The sequence below is a fragment of the Salminus brasiliensis genome, chromosome 17 (genome assembly GCF_030463535.1).
Source record: "Salminus brasiliensis chromosome 17, fSalBra1.hap2, whole genome shotgun sequence".
NCBI classification, from domain to species: domain Eukaryota; kingdom Metazoa; phylum Chordata; class Actinopteri; order Characiformes; family Bryconidae; genus Salminus; species Salminus brasiliensis.
In genome coordinates this window covers 30,267,572-30,284,955 of record NC_132894.1, presented here as the reverse complement: position 1 = coordinate 30,284,955, position 17,384 = coordinate 30,267,572, and the positions used below count along the sequence as shown (strand labels likewise).

At 41.2% G+C, this 17,384-nt stretch overlaps 1 protein-coding gene across 2 annotated transcripts in view; it reads left to right on the top strand.

The window, feature by feature from the left end:
• Positions 1 to 17,384, top strand: part of trip4 (thyroid hormone receptor interactor 4) — a 63,444-nt gene that overhangs the window by 21,102 nt on the left and 24,958 nt on the right. For both annotated transcript variants that reach the window (XM_072660964.1, XM_072660963.1), the window contains exon 12: positions 14,777 to 14,879. In XM_072660964.1, coding sequence (XP_072517065.1) covers positions 14,777 to 14,879 — 103 coding nt within the window. The remainder of the gene's footprint in view (positions 1 to 14,776; positions 14,880 to 17,384) is intronic.

The following is a 17,384-nucleotide window of genomic DNA, read 5'->3' as shown; positions in this document are numbered from 1 at the left end:
TGGAAGACAATCTCCCTGGAAGATACCCCCACAGCATGATGCTGCCATCGCCGTGCTTCACTGTAGCAATGTTATTGGGCAGATAATGAGCAGTGCCTGTTTTCCAGACATTTAGACTCTTAGAATTGAGCCCAAAAAGGTCAATTTTGGTTTAATCAGACCAGAGAATCTTGTTTTTCACAGTCTGAGAGTCCTTTCATGTGGCTTTTACTACTTTTTCTGTCTTTCCAGTCTGCCATAAAGCCCAGATTAGTGGAGTGCTGCTGTGGTGTTTGACCTGCTGGAGGTTTCTTACAGTTGGTGTTTACTAGCGTTTGTTAATTTGATTATTATATTTACAGAAACACAAAGATCGGATTGGTGTTGGCTGACAGTCACATTAAGGTGCTGGGATTTGGGGGGAAAACTTGATTGAGACATCCTGAATGTAAAGTAGTGACATTGTTCTCAGAAGTGTTTTAGCTTGGAGTGCTTTTTTAATGATGCGCAATGCAGGGCAGCCAATCAGATAAGAGCTCATTTGTTATATATGTGTGTATATATATATATATATATATATATATATATATATATATATATATATATATATATATATATATATATATTGTTTTAAAGGCAGGTTAACCAGAACCGCCTGTTTTTTAATGTAAAGGGTAAGGACAGGTTGAGAAATTGTTGGTTGTGTAAAAAAGAATTCCGACCGGTTTAGGAAGATGAAGCTGCGCAAAGGTGAGACCTCAGGGAACAATATACACTATTAGAAAAATATGGATAAAGGCCATTTAAAGCAGCATTAGCGAAAAGAGTATGTTGTAAAACCTCATTCTAGTTTTTCCTGTAGGATTTTTTTTTTCAGCAGCAGCAGCAGCAGACCACTGTAACGGAAAGATACACAGGGCTAGAATAGCAATGCTAGCTGAGGTAACCTGGCCTTGTTAACAGAAAGACTGGCTGCCTTTCTCTGTGCGAATTTCAAATCACATGTGATCCACTAGGTAGTTTAAGCTACCTTTCTCACTCCTCTCCTCTCCCTGACTTTATTTCTACCTCCCTCTTGTCGGGTGTGTAGAGATAGGAAAACTGGGTCCGCTTCCTGTATCGGTTGTCTCAAATGAAAAGGCCCCTGTGGAGTTTTGTAATTGCAGTTTCATGACATTTCATAAAATTCCCCAAAAAGGGACGGACGTTAGCTGAGGTAACCTCTGCCTTAGCATTTGTTTGTTGACTGGCTGCCTTTCTCTGTGCAAATTTCATGTCACATGTGATCTTCTGTGGCTTTCGGTGGTCTCTGTATGTATTTAGTTAAATGTAATATTGTCAAAATGCTGCGTGGGTCATCTCTCTATTATTTGGCCTGGCGCGGCCTGGGGCAATGCACCCAGTGTGGGATGGGCTTCATGCTAGTGAGTGAATGTTCTTTTTAACTGTAAAGCCTCTCTAACTTAACTTTAGCTAGATTAACCCACCTTCCTTACTCCTCTCCTCTCCCTGTCTTTATTTCTCCCTCCCTCTTGTTGTGGGTGTGTAGAGGTTTGTAATTATTTGTAAATTTAATTGTAAAAAATTGCAATTTCATGACATTTCATAAAATTCTGAAGCAGCGACAGTTTTTACACTTTAAACATACTATTAACTTTCTTTTATTCTCCCCAAAAAGGGACAAGAATGTGGTTTTCTCATATGGGTTTGTTAAAGGGCATGTTACACCAAAGCAAATGTCATATCTACTAATAATTTCATATTAGGACTTGAAAAATAAATCATCATAGTAAAAATCTACAGTTTCAACCCCCTGTGCAGATCATAACGTTTCCATAGTCCATCATTGCCACTGAACATTAGGGTTTACCCACCCCTTCCTTTTAAACCACTACATCCCCTGATTGTGTTACACATGGATTTGACTGCTGCGAAGAACTCCCGCTCAACAGTCCTCCACCACCCGCTGTTCTGGCAAGTCATGAGCTGTTTTCATTGGGCTTAATGAATGGAGGCAGTGTGCAGTTCAGCAGGTGTTTGGGGAGCACCGTTGAATTGCTGAAGTGTTGGGCCACTGTGGCCCTGTCTTCCACTCCACAGCTCCATCATTAGTGGCAGGAGGTGGCTGCTGCTACCGAAGCGCGCTCTCATTGTTACCGTGACCGCCGCTCTCCTCCTCCTCCAGCCCTGCACCGCTTGCTGCAGGGAGCCAGAAGCTGTCAGTCAGCACAGCGGAACAGGCTGTGCGGGGGCTCACCTTGTCAGCCGAGCGCCGCGCCGCTCCTCCACAGGCATCCGTCTTCGTGACAGGCTGTGCGCAGAGCCCTGCTGGGGCCAGAGTGTACAAACTCAATTGTGTTTCTCAACATCCTCGTGTCCCTCTCAGCTGAGTCCACCCTCGCAGATCAGAGAGAGAGAGAGAGAGAGCGAGAACTCCACTTTTATCTTCCCCACCGTTTCACGTCCAAGACATGAGCAGATGCAGCTTTTAACAGGGCAGCTTCAGAAGTAATGTGGGTATCTGAGGTGCTACCGCCATTGCTTCGGTTCATCGGCAGTTCTCCTCTACAGTCAATGCTGCTGTAATGCAGTGGTGTCAAACGTGCGTCAACTGCATCAATAATGAGGATCTTAAAGCAACACTATGCAACATTTGACCTTTAAGAAAAACAAAATGATGTTGATCCTCTACTGACCTGTATTCGGGAGAATAGCATAACTATGGCTACTCTGTGCACGACACACTGTTTACTGCGCATTGTAACTTTGGTCAAGCGGACAGGAAAACGCTCGTCCACGTACTTCTCTCACGTCTAGTGCCAGTTCTCTATCTCTCAGCTTGTCCAGAAATGCATGTTAGCATGTCCTTTTTTGGGGGGTGGCTCAAAGTGAGAAGCAGCAGCCTGTTGCACACAGCCTACACTCAACCGGAAACAACCGTCCACTGTCCGAGGACTGGGAGAGTGCCATTACAGACATGCATGCATTCTCACACACATATATATATATATATATATATATATACCGGGGCAGTTTTAGAGTAACCAATTCGCCTGATCTCCTCCATGTTTTTGGACTGTGGGAGCAAGCTCACACAAACACGGGGAGAATGTGGAAACTCCACCCAGATAGGGACTTAAACCCAAGGCCCCAGCGCTGACAGGCAAAACTGCTAATGTGCTACACACGAAGCCCCTGTGCTGCCAGTATTTAATGCTGCTTAAAGCAGTAGTGCACCGAAAATGTACATTTCTGTCCGAAACTCAAACTGAAGTTCAAGACGAAACAAAAAGTCTTTTTTTTAAAAATTTATTTTATTATACTTTTAAAAATAAGTGCACAAAGTATATACAGGTAAAGTAGTCATATACAGGTAAATACTTGTGACAAAACTGTGCTGACTAAATAAAAGTAGTTAAAAGCAATAAATAAAAGGATCATTTTTATAGGAAAATAATTATAATACGTAGAAGACAACATTAGGCCATCCAATGCAGTCAATTTGACTATTTTTACTTTGCTCTGTTTACAGATTAATTTCCTTGTTTGTTTGTTGTTGTAAAACTTGTGGCTACACACATCACAACACGGCGTCATTCTGTTTCTGTTATTCCAAAAAAAAAAAAAAAAAAAAACGTTCTGGAGCATTACAGCGTTTCCTGATGCTCGACTTGAACAGTGAAAGCAAATCGCTTGTGTAATGTCCCTCAAAGAAGCTGCGAAATGGTTCCACTGTTCCATCTGCTGCTGCTCCAACTGATTGAACATGTTGTGATTTTCTTTTTTCAGCTAGAATTACGGATCTGCTCATGTTGGCTGTTCTGTGATGTGCCGCACACCAAAAGCAACCTAAGCCGAAACTTCCCTCCTTACTTTAATGGAGGTGGGCGGGGCTAAAGGGCTTAGTTACCATATTAGCACTGTGTGTGCTCTATGTTTCCATTAACATGCTAAAGGCCCCCAAGTCATGTTACTTAGTACATTCAGCATTACAAAAAGCACTATTTCATACATTTGCCACTAGCTAACATAGGACCAGCTTCTTTCCATCCACGGTCACTCTGCTGAACTCCCCACTGCACTGAAGGCTGCCGCCCCTGTAGCATGCTAATTTATAGCTAGCATTCACTAAATCACACTGTACTATAATACATTTATACAGTTTTGTATGTGCATCTATGTATTATACATGTCCAAATTTACATAGATGTACATGTGGGGGTGTGTATGTATAGTGACCTATATTTTATATACTTACCTTATTGTCATAAAGAAGGCCATTCTTGGTACACCTGCATTACTTTGGCTCTAGAACTTCCCACAAAGTCAGTCATATCACACTATCATGACCTCCCCTGGTTTGGAATGAACTCTGCCCAGGACGTCACCAGGATTTGCCGCTTGTAGAAAAAAGCGAGCACACCAGTCAGTTGTAGCAGAGTGCAAAACCAAAGGATGTGATTTGACCGATGTCCAAAAGGGAATGATAATAGGGGCGAAGGGTGGTAGCAAACTGCTACCTTTGTAAAGGTGTCCCAAGAATGGACTCACACATTTAGTGTCTCCTAATGGCATAACAATGATGCCCCACAGGCCGTCGATGCCAGAGGGAACGTGAGCATGTATATACTCAGTATGTGTGTGTGTGTGTGTGTGTGTGTGTGTATATATATATATATATATATATATATATATATATATATATATATATATATGCACACTATCCGTCGACCCATCGATCAGCCTATGGCTCTATCTATTAGACACTAGCTTGATCAGTCTAATATAGTCTTACGAAGAGTGAGATTTTCCTCCCTGCTCTTGATTTTAATATAAAGAGGCAGTGATTAGTATCCGAGACGGGAGGGTCTTCTGTCATTACGGGCTTGCTTATGTTTTTCACTTCACGCAGTATAATCAGTGTAATCAGAGTAATCAGAGTTAAAATGAGGTCTTATTTGTTTCAGTTGGTTAAATGCATCGTTCAGTACTCCTTCATAGTGAATTAAAGTAAGTACTAAGTACCTGATGTTCATTTTCAAAACTAATGAAAAGGCATGGCATTGTTTTTAAGCTCTGTATTCCACTACTGTTTAACGCAGTTCCTCCTGTCACATTCGAGTCTTTTTGTTTGTTTGTTTAATGGTAAACTATGTCCTGCCAGCTAAGTGAAAGGAATGGTGGAAGTTGAGCTTCTGTGACGCTTTGGTCCCTATGATGGTTGGAGTCCCTATGAGGTCAGAGATTTACACCCTCATGTGTTAGACGAAACTCTTTCAGGGGGCGTCCAGGGACTTCCCTGGGCCTTGTTCTACTTAATGAGGTGAAGAGGGGGCAGGGGGTGAGGTGGTGGGTTGTGGATAGAAGGCATCCTGCCCCAGCCACTCGCTCTCTCTCCTTTTCTCTCTGTCTCTCTTGTGTGGGGCTTTGTGGGAGCGACCGGCAGTTCACTGGGGGGCAACGGCTTCCAGCTGAGCTGAATGAACACAGATGGGCTGTGTTCCAGGGCCGCAATCAAAGCAAACATTCACTTTGGCCCACCGACACGCTCGTAAACATAGTTCTCGTTTCGCGTCGGGGGTTCGAAATGAGACCCGGCGATGAAACAGTCTCTCGCCCGGCCGATGCGTGCGCTTCATTTATTTATTTATTTATTTATTTTCTTCTCGTCCAGTATTTATTGACGCGGAGACTGCGGCAAAAGACTAGGGCAAGATTTGTGCAGCTGACGAGGTTCGTTTCGGAAACTTACATTAAGTTCCAATGCAAGGTTTCCGGGAAGCCTTTGATACCCAGATGGAAAGCATACCCTTTGATGATCCCCCTGGGAGCACTGTGGGTTGGTTGGGGTTTTCATTGCCATGCAGTGTCGGGGCTTTTTAAAAAGCTGATGTTGCGAATTATTGGGGATGTTTGAGAATTTCACAGATAGAAGTCTGGCCTAGGCGTTGTTTCGCTCAGATCTGTTGTCAGTTAGTGTCGCTCAGTGTGATATAAATCCTAATCCACTCCAATGGAAAACCAATCAGATTTTACACAAAAGAGGCTTAAGCTGGAACATTGGCTTTCATTGATTGCTAACACGCAGCCCTCGCTCTCGTTTTGAGCACGCTTGAACACCTGATTAACTTTAACAGGCGCTCCTCGCAGAGCAATCGCTGTGCATGACAGACAGAACCATATGGGGCACAGGAGAAAGTTCCAGAAGCACAGTAGGTTGTTGTGTCTAACTTTTTTGGGGGGCGGTTCTTATATTTTTTTTTTGTCTGGTTACTTCTGAGGCAGTCTTGTTTTCTGCTCGCCCGACCCATGTTTGGAGGTGAGGTCATCTGCAAGAGTCCGGCATTCGTCGGGAATTAACCTCACCACCAAAATAAATGACCTCATAAAATCTATCGTTGTCCTGTGAAACACCTTTTTTTCCCCCTCCTTCTCCAAACCACGGATTTCTGTGACTGAAAGCCTGTGGGGCTGTAATGTGAAAGCTTCAGAGTGTTTCATTTCGCTCGTGGCTTTTTTTTTTTTTCTTTTTTTTTTGCAGGGCAGACCACATTCAGTGACTCTTCATAAAAGGAGGCCAATGAGTGCATTACAGCGCTGAAATCCACCCAGACTCCACACCCCCAACCCCAGGCTACTGTCCAGCTGCCGCTGGAGGTTGCGCATGGTTGCCTCTGTGGGTACATTACATGTTCAGTATGCATTAAGCTGAGCTTTTGCAGTCAGATTGACTGACTGACACGCCGGCAGCCTGTAAGGCCGTAATAGCCGGACATGTATTTTCTCGTGGCCGAAGAATGAATTATGTAAAATCGCCCGTGCCGGTGTTGGACAGTGCTGTATAATTAATGTGCACTCCAACTTGACACCAGTTGTTTCTGTATGTGAAGGAGTGCCTTGAAATATTAATTACTGCAGAACTTTTACACTGGAGAGAAGAAGAGAGCAGAGTAACTGGAAGCCTTGGAAACCTTTTTTTGGGGGTATTTCTTTTGTATTTTATTTTAATTTTCAGGTTTTTTATGCATCACTGCCCAAAAAATAAATAATAAAAAATATGATATACAAGATATATTATAATCTTTTATAATATTATATTTATTTATAATATTTTGTGTTATTTATTTTGCATAATTTATGCATAAAAAGCTGAAAATTCAAATAAAATACAAATATAAATATATGTATTTTATTAAAATTTTCAGGGTTTTTATGCATCACTGCCCCCCCCAAAAATAAAATAAACAAATATTATAAATAAAATATAATATTGTAAAATATTATATTATATCTTATATATATCTTTTTTTTTTTTTTTTTTTTTTTTTTTTTTTTTTTTTTGGACAGTGATGCATAAAAAACCTGAAATATATATATATAAAAGATGAAATATTCCTGTAATAACAGTGCCATATTGGAGTTTAGTTCCTGTCTTATGCTTTTGGTGTGTTCAGTTTTAGTCAGGGGGAAAAAAAGAAACGTCAGGACGGTTTCATTACTGGGGAGTAGTGACAGAAAGCGGGGTCATATATCCAGTAGCTATTTCTTGTTCATTATTAAGTGACCCCGCTGGAATGCTGGCCAGGCGTTCTCTTTCACTGCTGCTCCCATGTGGCCTTTTACTTTGCGGGATGTCAGACGTGCTCATATTTTTGTCACTTTCCTTTTCCAACTCTTTCATTCATTCATTCATTCATTCATTGATAGAGTTTTGAAGTCTTTAAGGCAGTCACTGTCAATTATGCAATGATTTAATGGAGTAATCATAGTAAAATTATATAAATAAAAAAACTGAGTACTGTGCAGATGTTTTTGACACCTTAGCACATTATTATTCTCACCTGATTTAACACCATTTGGCATTTATTTACAAAAAAGGTGTTGACTGAACTATAAATTATGCTAGACTCCCATAAAGTGCTAAGGAGAGCTTTGGAGATGTTTTAATGAACACAGGGATGTGAAATCACTACATGTTTTATGAATATTATTTGTATTTACTCTAATATTAGTGTTTTACTGAGGAAAGGAGCTTATTTATTCAAATTTTTATCCCATTTTCATCCAATTTTTGTCAGATTTTTATTGATTCCTCTGACGTTTTTGCTGAACTGAAAGAAACTAAACATTCTGCTTCACTTGCTGTTATCTGGCTTTCACCGTCTTTACCAGTAATCTACTGTATATTCCTTTATTTACACATCCTGTGTACTCTGCCTTGTGCCGACTGATTGCTGTCGAGTTTTTTTTTTTTTTTAGACGAGTCAGAGTGGAAAACCCGGTAAAGCTGACTGCAAGCAGTCGGCAAGAGACCTGATACAATTTCTCGGCTCAAGGTTCACCACATCCCACTTAATTAGGGGGTAAATACCTGGTCAAAGTTCTTATGGTGAAAGGGGCTTACGAAAAGCCTGTAGGAGACCTTTAGCATATGTGGAGGCACGCATGCTGAAATCGGAATCTGATTGGTATCAGCAGATTTTGGGGTCTGACAGATGTTTAGATTTGACCCAGTTTACCCAACCTGATATTTGATGATGTGGGGCATGGTGCAAACGTTTTAGTCACCTGTGAAGGTTAGAGAGAAGAAGCTACTTATCTTGGCAGTAAGTGTCTAATATTAGAATCGATACTAATAACATTTATGCTGAAAGTCGTGGTTTTACATCACTGTGTTCATTAGAACATCTTCAAAGCTCTCCTCGGTTCTCCTCATGGGAGTCTAGTATCATTTCTAGGCATCATTCAACACCTGGTTTGGTGGTAAATCAGTGCTTAATGATGGTAAATCAGGTGAGCTGCTGCTGCTGCTGTTGCTGATGGAACTGAACACATCCATGCTGTGCTGGCTGGACTGGGGGGCTTCCAGGAGAAACCTGGAGGAACCAAGCTCTGTTCTTCAGACTAGCTCACAAGATCTCGGCTACTTTCTTTCTTCAGAGTGAGAAACTCTTCTTAGGGTTTACTGTATTTATGTCCACCTGCATCTGTTCGAATGTGATCTGAAGGTTCTTCAATGTAAACTCTTATTGCTTATTATTATTATTATTATTATTATTATTAACTCTTATAGTTTTTAATAAAGTGCCTCTGAACAGTACTGTATTTCTTGAACTCCACTGGATTACTTCAAATTATTGAATTTAAATTATCATTATAAATATTGTAAGAAAATAAGATTTTATAAATGCTTATACATCAGCATTGACTGCTGTTTACATACTATTTGAATGCCAGCATTGGTCACATTGGCAGGGTTAAAGTATGGTAATTGTCAATGGATCTGCTAATTAATTAAAAAATGTCATCTTAAATCAGTGGTTTTATTTTCTTAATCAAGATTAAACGATTAGTTTAATCCGGGCAGTCCTAATGATCACCCCCTACGAAATGCACGTTGTTATTATTGAACTAGGGTTTTATTTCCTCCTTTATTTTCATGGCTAGGCAGAGCTCAGCATAGCTGTATGTTTAGGTCAGTGGAGAAGTGTCTCAAAAGCCTCCCGTCGGCTTGAGTAAGAGGAGCTGATCTGCTTTCTCCTTCCCACTGCGAACAACTTACTGACTGAGCCCTTTTTGTTTTTAGCTCAACCCCCTCCTCCTACCCCCACTCTCTCTTTTGCTCTCTCGTTCTTTAAGGGCCTCCACCGCGCCTCGCTCTGAATCAGGAAGTCTGTGCCAATGAAGCCCTTTTATTTGGCTGAGATTGAGTGCAGCCAAGCGGGCCAGGCCGCCACACAGCCCTATTACCGCTGCGCCCGGCGCGGGAGATTGCTTGTCTCGGCCTCCTAATTGCGGACAGCAGCTGAAAAGCTGTGGCTCTGCAGAGGGAGCAGGCAGCCAGCCTCAGATTCATTGCTCCGCTGGCTGGTTAAAGCTCAGGGCCGCCTTTGTTTTGGGGGTGGTTGGGGGGGGGGTTGCACTGGTGAGTCTGCTCTCCTCCAGTTCCGTTAATGCTCCTTGGCAAGGGTCACTCTCCCTCTGCCGCCCTTCACCACGGACAATATGAATCTCTCATCGCAGCGCTTATTGCTGTGACGCGCTGGCAGCGTTCAAGGCCACTGAAAAATAAGGTCCTTTCACTTATCTGGCACCTTGTCAGCAGATTGTTGTGGCTGCCCATTGCGCTTGCTGTGGTGTTTTTCTTTTTTTTCGTGACCATGGGGTTTGGGAATCACTAGAGTCTGCTTGATAAGATATAACTGTGGCTCCTTCAGCCATATTACCATTGGATTGCCATTTTCAAAATGCCTGTATTTCAAGTTGTCCTCACTTTATTTGAAAACTACGAATTTAATGTTTAAACTAATGTGTCCGTAAATGGAAACTTGGGTTCAAAAATGGACCCTTTTTTCATATCATTGTTCTTCTCACCCTCTGAGCAGTTTATTAGAAACACTATACTAATACTAAGTCGGGCCTCTTTTTGCTCTCAAAACAGCCTCAGTTCTTTGTGGTACGGATTTCACACAGATTTGAGATTCAGACCCATGTTGATATGATCGCTTATTATCTTAGCAGCACTTTCATGCTGAGACTCTCTCATTCTACCTAATCCCAAAGGTGTTTTCTTGGAATTCAGAACCGGTGACTGGGAAGACCACTGAGAAACACTGCCTCCATTTGCTAAAGGGTAAATTGTGGCCATGCCCACTGCAGCCTCAGCCTTCTGTTCTTGGCAGACAGAAGTGGAAGCAAGTGTGATCTTCTGCTGTTGTAGCCCAGCCGCCTCAAGATTCGGTATGCCATGCCTTCTGACATGCCTTTCTTCCCACTACAGTTGCACAGAGTGGTTATCTGAGTTATTGTAGCCTTTCTGGCCGTTTGAACCAGTCTCATCAGCAAGGCTTTTCTTCTGCAGAAGGGGCAGTCAGTTATTAATATTATTATTTTTATTGTGGTGGAATTTAGACCGAGTGGTCTTCCTGAGTCTGGGGAAGGGTAGTTATCCACTGCACTATTCCTTAGCCTTTACTACCAATACTACAGATGTATTGCTGTCATCGGACAGGCAAAGAATCTCTACTTCTAATTACAATTAGAAATATTTTCATATGTAAATACCATAATTAGACTCAATATTTTGTAGTACTATGGTGCATCAGCTTTTGTCCTTGAGAGCTTGTTAGTAATTACTTGTAGTGGGGGGTGTAGAAGGGCTGAGGGAAGTGTTCTACAGTTGGATTGCTGCTCGGATTACATCCGGCTCTTTTCTGGCTTGATCTGGCCATGTCTGATATATGGCTGTACAATCTATTGTTCATTAATCATTATCTTGATATTGACTGATGCAGTATTGATGGTACTATGTAAATGAACGCTGTATGTAAATGAATCTGTAGATTATTTTAAGGGCCAAAAATGTCCACATTTTGGGTGAATGCAGTGATTTTGGTGTTTTGATGAATCAAGGCCAGTCTACATCACGTCTGTTAATCCCATAGGTTTTTATTATTATTATGTGCCAGCGTTATCGCCGTATACTGTTTTACCCATATCCTGCAACCCCACCAAGTCTCTGTAGTGAATGTAGATATTACAAGCCTTTTCAATTAACATGACATTGGAACAATCACAAGGGGATGGGGATTTAAGCTTAAAATCCTAATTATCCAGGGGAGGTTAGAAAGGACAGCGTTAAAAGACGAATTCAGCCTTTAGTCAAGATAGTCAGCTTTGTAGGGACTTAGAAGTAGAGACCCCTATTACATAGTGGAATCTCAAACCAAATATTTAGTCCTGCGTAGTTAGGTTTCAGGACCCCAGCCCCCCCCCCCCCCCCCCCCCCCTCTCTCCCTCGACCATTAATTGCATTTTGATTTGAGATTAATATGGAGCATCAATCAGGTCTGCAGTTTATTGCAAATGGGGAGTCTAATGCAGAGCCACCAAATCCAATAAACGGAGGCTATAAAGCAGTCGCCAATCTCTCTGTTGTTAGAGCCTGATGCTCCATTATTCACAGTGAGCCATCAAGCAGTCTGTCACCCTTTAAATAGGCCTCAGCCTACACACACTACACACATGCGATGTGTTTTTGTTCCCCCTCAGAATTTCCACTAGCTATGATTAACCTTTAACACTGGCGTCCTCCACTGCTGGCTTATCTGCATGCCAAGGAAATGTGCAGTAAATATGTTCTGTAGATTGTGGAAGACACCAGTTCCAGTATGTCTTAGACAGTTTATGCTCACATGGTGGTCTTGTAATGGTTACAAATGTAAAAGTGAAAGTTTAGTCCTAAAATTAGGGATTCACTAATTTTATTGGGACTGTGAGCTGATGCTGGCCTACATATCATGTACATTAGATCAGATATTAGATTAGATTAAACGTTGTCATTGAGAAAGTACATGTACCGGCCAAAGCAATGCAGTTAGTGCAAAGTGTCGAACATATATATGCTGTCCAATGAAAAACATGTATTTTTAGTTTTCTCCGTAGTTTGAACCATGTAGCTTCTTCTGTACACTGTGTGAATAATTCTGGACGAGTGGACCAATAGAAAATCTCTGAATGACTCTGAATAAACTCTTATTTACATTGACTTTCATTCAAAGTTCACACCATTTGTGCCCTCTCATACAAAGTCACCATTTTAGAGATACATGTTTTTCATTGGACAGCGACCATGTACATAAAGTGCACAAGATATGCAAATTGAGCATGTCTGCCAATTACCAGTGCAGGAAAATGGCTAATATGCAGATTCTTCGCCCAGTATTTCAGCATTGCCTTTACTTCATGCTCCTCCAGAGTTTGACAACTGCATCATTAAATAATATCCAAAAATATTAGTCCAATTTAAACGCCTGCTTTCTAAACCATGCCTATTTATGTTATTTCTAACTACAACAGTCTGACTTTCAGTATGTTCAGGGTTTTGTTTATGTATTTATTTAGGCTACCCCCCCCCACTTCAATTCTGTCATTGCCAATTTGCACCCACTAATTTGGACCCTTGCCTTCACACAATGCTACCAGTACTGGGAGGTTGAGGACTTTTATTTTATTTTTATTTTAAAGCACTGCTAATTGAGGCTCAACCTGCTTGGAGGAGAACACTGTCTGCCTATTGAGTTATTTCAGCTAACAGATATCCACACTGGCAGATATTGTGCTAAGTCAGTGGGGTTATGATGATGATGATGATGATGATGATGTTATCCTATATTCCCAGCCCAACACTTAGAAATAGCTTTCTCATAATGGTGGGGCCAACACTTTGACAGTTGCGCCACTTGGGAGCTCGGCAGTTCTTCATTTAAATATGCTAACGCTACATTAACTGCGTTGAATTCTGCCTGTATGCAAATCCAAATGCGCATGCTAATTAGACTTAAATGGGCACCTTTTCCCCCTTATTAGCATATCTAAAATGTACAGTTGATGAGCTTTTTTTTTCAACAGCATGTGATCAGGTGATGTAGAACCAGTCAATATATGGCTTAGCCCAATTTGTATTGTGTGTAGGACTCCCTCCTAATCCTTTAACAGGCCTCGGAACTGCAATCTAGACCTTTTGGTGATCAAATTGCTGTAATAAAACTCTGCAAAATCCTGTACACATTCCATTTTACTAAAACCACTATAACATGTGTATGGGGCTGTAATTGAAGGGATGGATGAATTTGTCCAAGTTTTATGTAGCACAGTAAACTTGATTATATCCTATCTGTTATATTACACCGAGTGCTCTGTAGAACCATAACTGGGCAAGTCAACCAGCTGGTTGAATTGTGTATCTGCTTCCTAAATGAGAAAGAAAATTGTTTAATCAGGATTCAGTAACAGTTTTACCAATGAATTTTTTTTGCAAATGTATTTTTTTAGAGTGACTGTAAAAGGGTTATCAGTAGTGGAGTTCTTTAGATGACGCACCAACCTGCAAAACATACAAAAGTGCTTTACTCGTAACATGTTTACCTGTAGCATTAAACTGTTCAAACTACACTAATACAACAAAATATTAATCCAGTGTTGTTGTGATATACCTCAAATATCACAAACACCTTTAAATATGGTTACATAACTTAATAAAAAAAATAACAAATGCTTAACCTTCTGAGAAAATGATGATCCCACAGCTGTTCTTTCTGTGCAAATAGCCTGAGTGTCTGATGTGGCGTAATGAAAAAGGTTCTACACATTCAAGAGGTTTTCATTATATATGAAGAACCATTTAACAAGGCAAAGCATTCAATTGGTTGAGTTGTCATGGTTGTTGGACCATTAAGTTTACAAGACAACCCTTCAGCTACCCTAATTTTAAATAGCTCTTTAATAAGAGCTTTAGGGTTGGTGTAGCATAGTGGATAACTACACTGTTTTTCCCTTGGCAGAGTAGGGTCCTGATTCCCTGAATTGGGTTGTGGAAATTTTGCAAACCCTGTGCCCTCATGTTCTGAACACAGTGCGTCAGTGAGCTATGGAGGGCTGGCTGAGGTATATCTAGCGGTGGCTGAGCTTTTAAAAGCTTGAAAGTGTCAACCTTTTCCGAGCCCTTTAGAAGAACAGCGTTTTTCATTTTTCAGGGTTTTCTTTGGTATATAAAGGTGTTGTGCAAACCCTGTGCTCCCTAGCTGCCGAGATGCAATCATGGCCCTCTCTGATGGCGGAGAGGAAATAAGATGACCCGTGCTGTTCCCCCGACAGATTAGATAGATGTCACCTTTTTCATGAAAGCGTCAGTCAATTCCGACTCTCCCGTGTCCTTTCTATCAATTACGATGCCGAAAAAGCTTTTCCAATGCCGAAGCAGCTCATTGTTTCCCCCCCTTTCTCCTTGTCTCTGCAGTATCCCCAGATCAGCGAGGAGTCCGCCTCTCCATTTGTCTTCATTTGCACCAACCCCCAGGAGCTGCTGGTGAAATTCCCCATGAAAGGAAAACACAAGATCTGTAAGTCCTGCCCATGTCTTTTCATTTGATGACTCTAGTAGTCGTTCGGATTTGCCTGCCCATGTCCTAGAAGCAATTTTTCCTTTCCTCTGCTCAGATGCACCTAAATATGCACACACACACACACACACACACACACACACATACGCACACACACAGAGCTTTGAGAGCTTTGTGAGCCCCATCTGTTAATGTAAGATACTGCCGAGGGACTGCCCAGGGGATCAGGGAAGGTTTAGCTGCAGTGTTCTCGGGATGTATTGTAACCACAACAAACACTGAGGAGGACTGAGAGTGAAATTCACATGAACATACCGACAGCTCACAAATTGCAAATTGCTGTGTTGGAGGGTGCACAGTGTGAGCTATTACTGGAACATCACAATAACGTTCACATATTGTATAAATCGTACCTTTGCATTACACACTTGTGCTTTAACTTCCAGCTCGGGTAAAGCACAAGTGTGGTGTCGACTCAGTTCCCCATATATTTACATTCAGTGGTATGTGTCCAATACCATTTAAATGGTATTGGAGTGTATGTATATACACAGATCAGCCATAACATTAGCACCACATGTCTAATATTGAGTACATCTGCCACAACAGATCTGACAGTTCGAGGCATGGACTCTAAATGCATCCTGTGGTGCCTGGCACCAAGACAGTAGCAGTCGTGTGTGTCTTGTGCTTATGTTGTAAAGCATGGCCTCCATGAGCATCACTCAGCCAGCTTTAGGTACCCATGTCTTTGTCGCCGGTCCACCGGTTGTCCTTCCTTGGAGCACTTTTGGTAGGTACAGACCACTGCATATCAGAAAAACCATGACCGGTCTTGGATGTTTTGGAGATGTTCTGACCCAGTCGTCTAGCCATTACAATTTGCTTCTTGTCAAAGTGTCTCAGATTCTTACGCTTGCCTTTTTTTCCTGCTTTTAACACCTTCATCACCTTCAAGAACTGACTGTTCACTTCCTCACCTTTGACAGATGACACTGTATATGAAGATAATCAATCACCCATCACCGGTGCTAATGTTATAGCTGATCTAGCTATATAGGTGTGTATATGCAAAAAATCTTAGAACACCCCATGAAGATCTCCAGAGGATTTAGAGGATATAGGGGATTTTGGAGGAGACTGTCATTTAGTTTGGTTAATGGTGAGTGGAATCACCATTATGAGATCTGAAAGAAGGTTGTAGATGCAGATGCAGATCTCAGAACACTTAGAAATTAGCCATTCTACTTTCCCCAAAATGACTGACAAGTGGAGAACATTTAAAACAACAGCCAGCATGGCCAGATCACGCCATCCTAGTATGTTCAGCCCAATCGCAAAATGCGTTAAGAAGCCTCTAACAGTCCTAAAATGTTATCATGAGATCCACAGTTGATGTGAAAGAACAGAATCTAACACCAGAAAGGAGCCAGACGTTCTGGTCTTTGTCTAGGTGATCTCTGGCCAACTTTAGTTATGCCCAGATACAATACTTACAAGAACCATAGGATACAATCAAGCAGACCAGTTCATTGGAATTCATCATGTTTGCTTCATTCAGCTCATGTACTTATGGTAGTACACTGGTTCACAGTCTTCGCTGCACTTAAACAGTTGTAGCAGATAAAGCAGGACAGTTCTCGTTCACGCCCCGTTCGCACCTGTCTGTAGTCTGGAGATTTAGGTGCTTTACAGAACGTATCCTGTTAAAATCTTCAGGTAAGTCAAAAGCTGTCAGGGTTTTTTTTTTTTTTTTTTTTTTTTTTTTTAATTAATTTATTTTTTTAGCAGTTAATTTACTTCTCTGTAGCTGTGACTACAGTTTTGTTATCCAACCTGCTAGATTTAGCCTCTTAAATCTTATACTGTAGCGCTGAAGCAGTTTTTTAAGCCTTTGCCTAATATTGGGAAAGATTGTTTATATGTACTTACAAGTGATACTTCACCAAAGACCAGTGTTCATAAGACACAAGGTTTCTTAAAATTGTTCTATTTCTGGGGCAGAAGGGGTTACCACAGAAACAATAATTTGGTTTCCTGAAACATCAACTTGGTTCATTAAGTTGGTGGTTTGTAAATGTCCAAATTTTCAAGTTTGAAGAAAAAAAAGCAAAAAACATTAAAAATATTGCCATGAAATTCTTGTCCATGGTGAGTGCATGTTAACTTCCATATACAGCTGTACGTAAGCCTTTCATCACACCTGATGAAAACCTACCCCCTATCTACCTACTCATTTATAAAGGCCCATTCAGACAAATAGTTAATGCAAGTAATTTTGGATTCCTATTGGTCCATTCACCACGAAATGTCTCTACAATGTAAATAACTGCTGTCAAATTCCAAAATTACATAAAAAAAATAATAAATAAAAAAATAAAAAATAATTTGTGTGACAGCGATGTTCTGTTGCTGAACTGCACTGTTGGCCACTCAGATGGAAGTGGTGATAGCCCAGTGTTGAGAGAACTTGGCTATCACCCAAAGTATTACAGCCATCGTGCC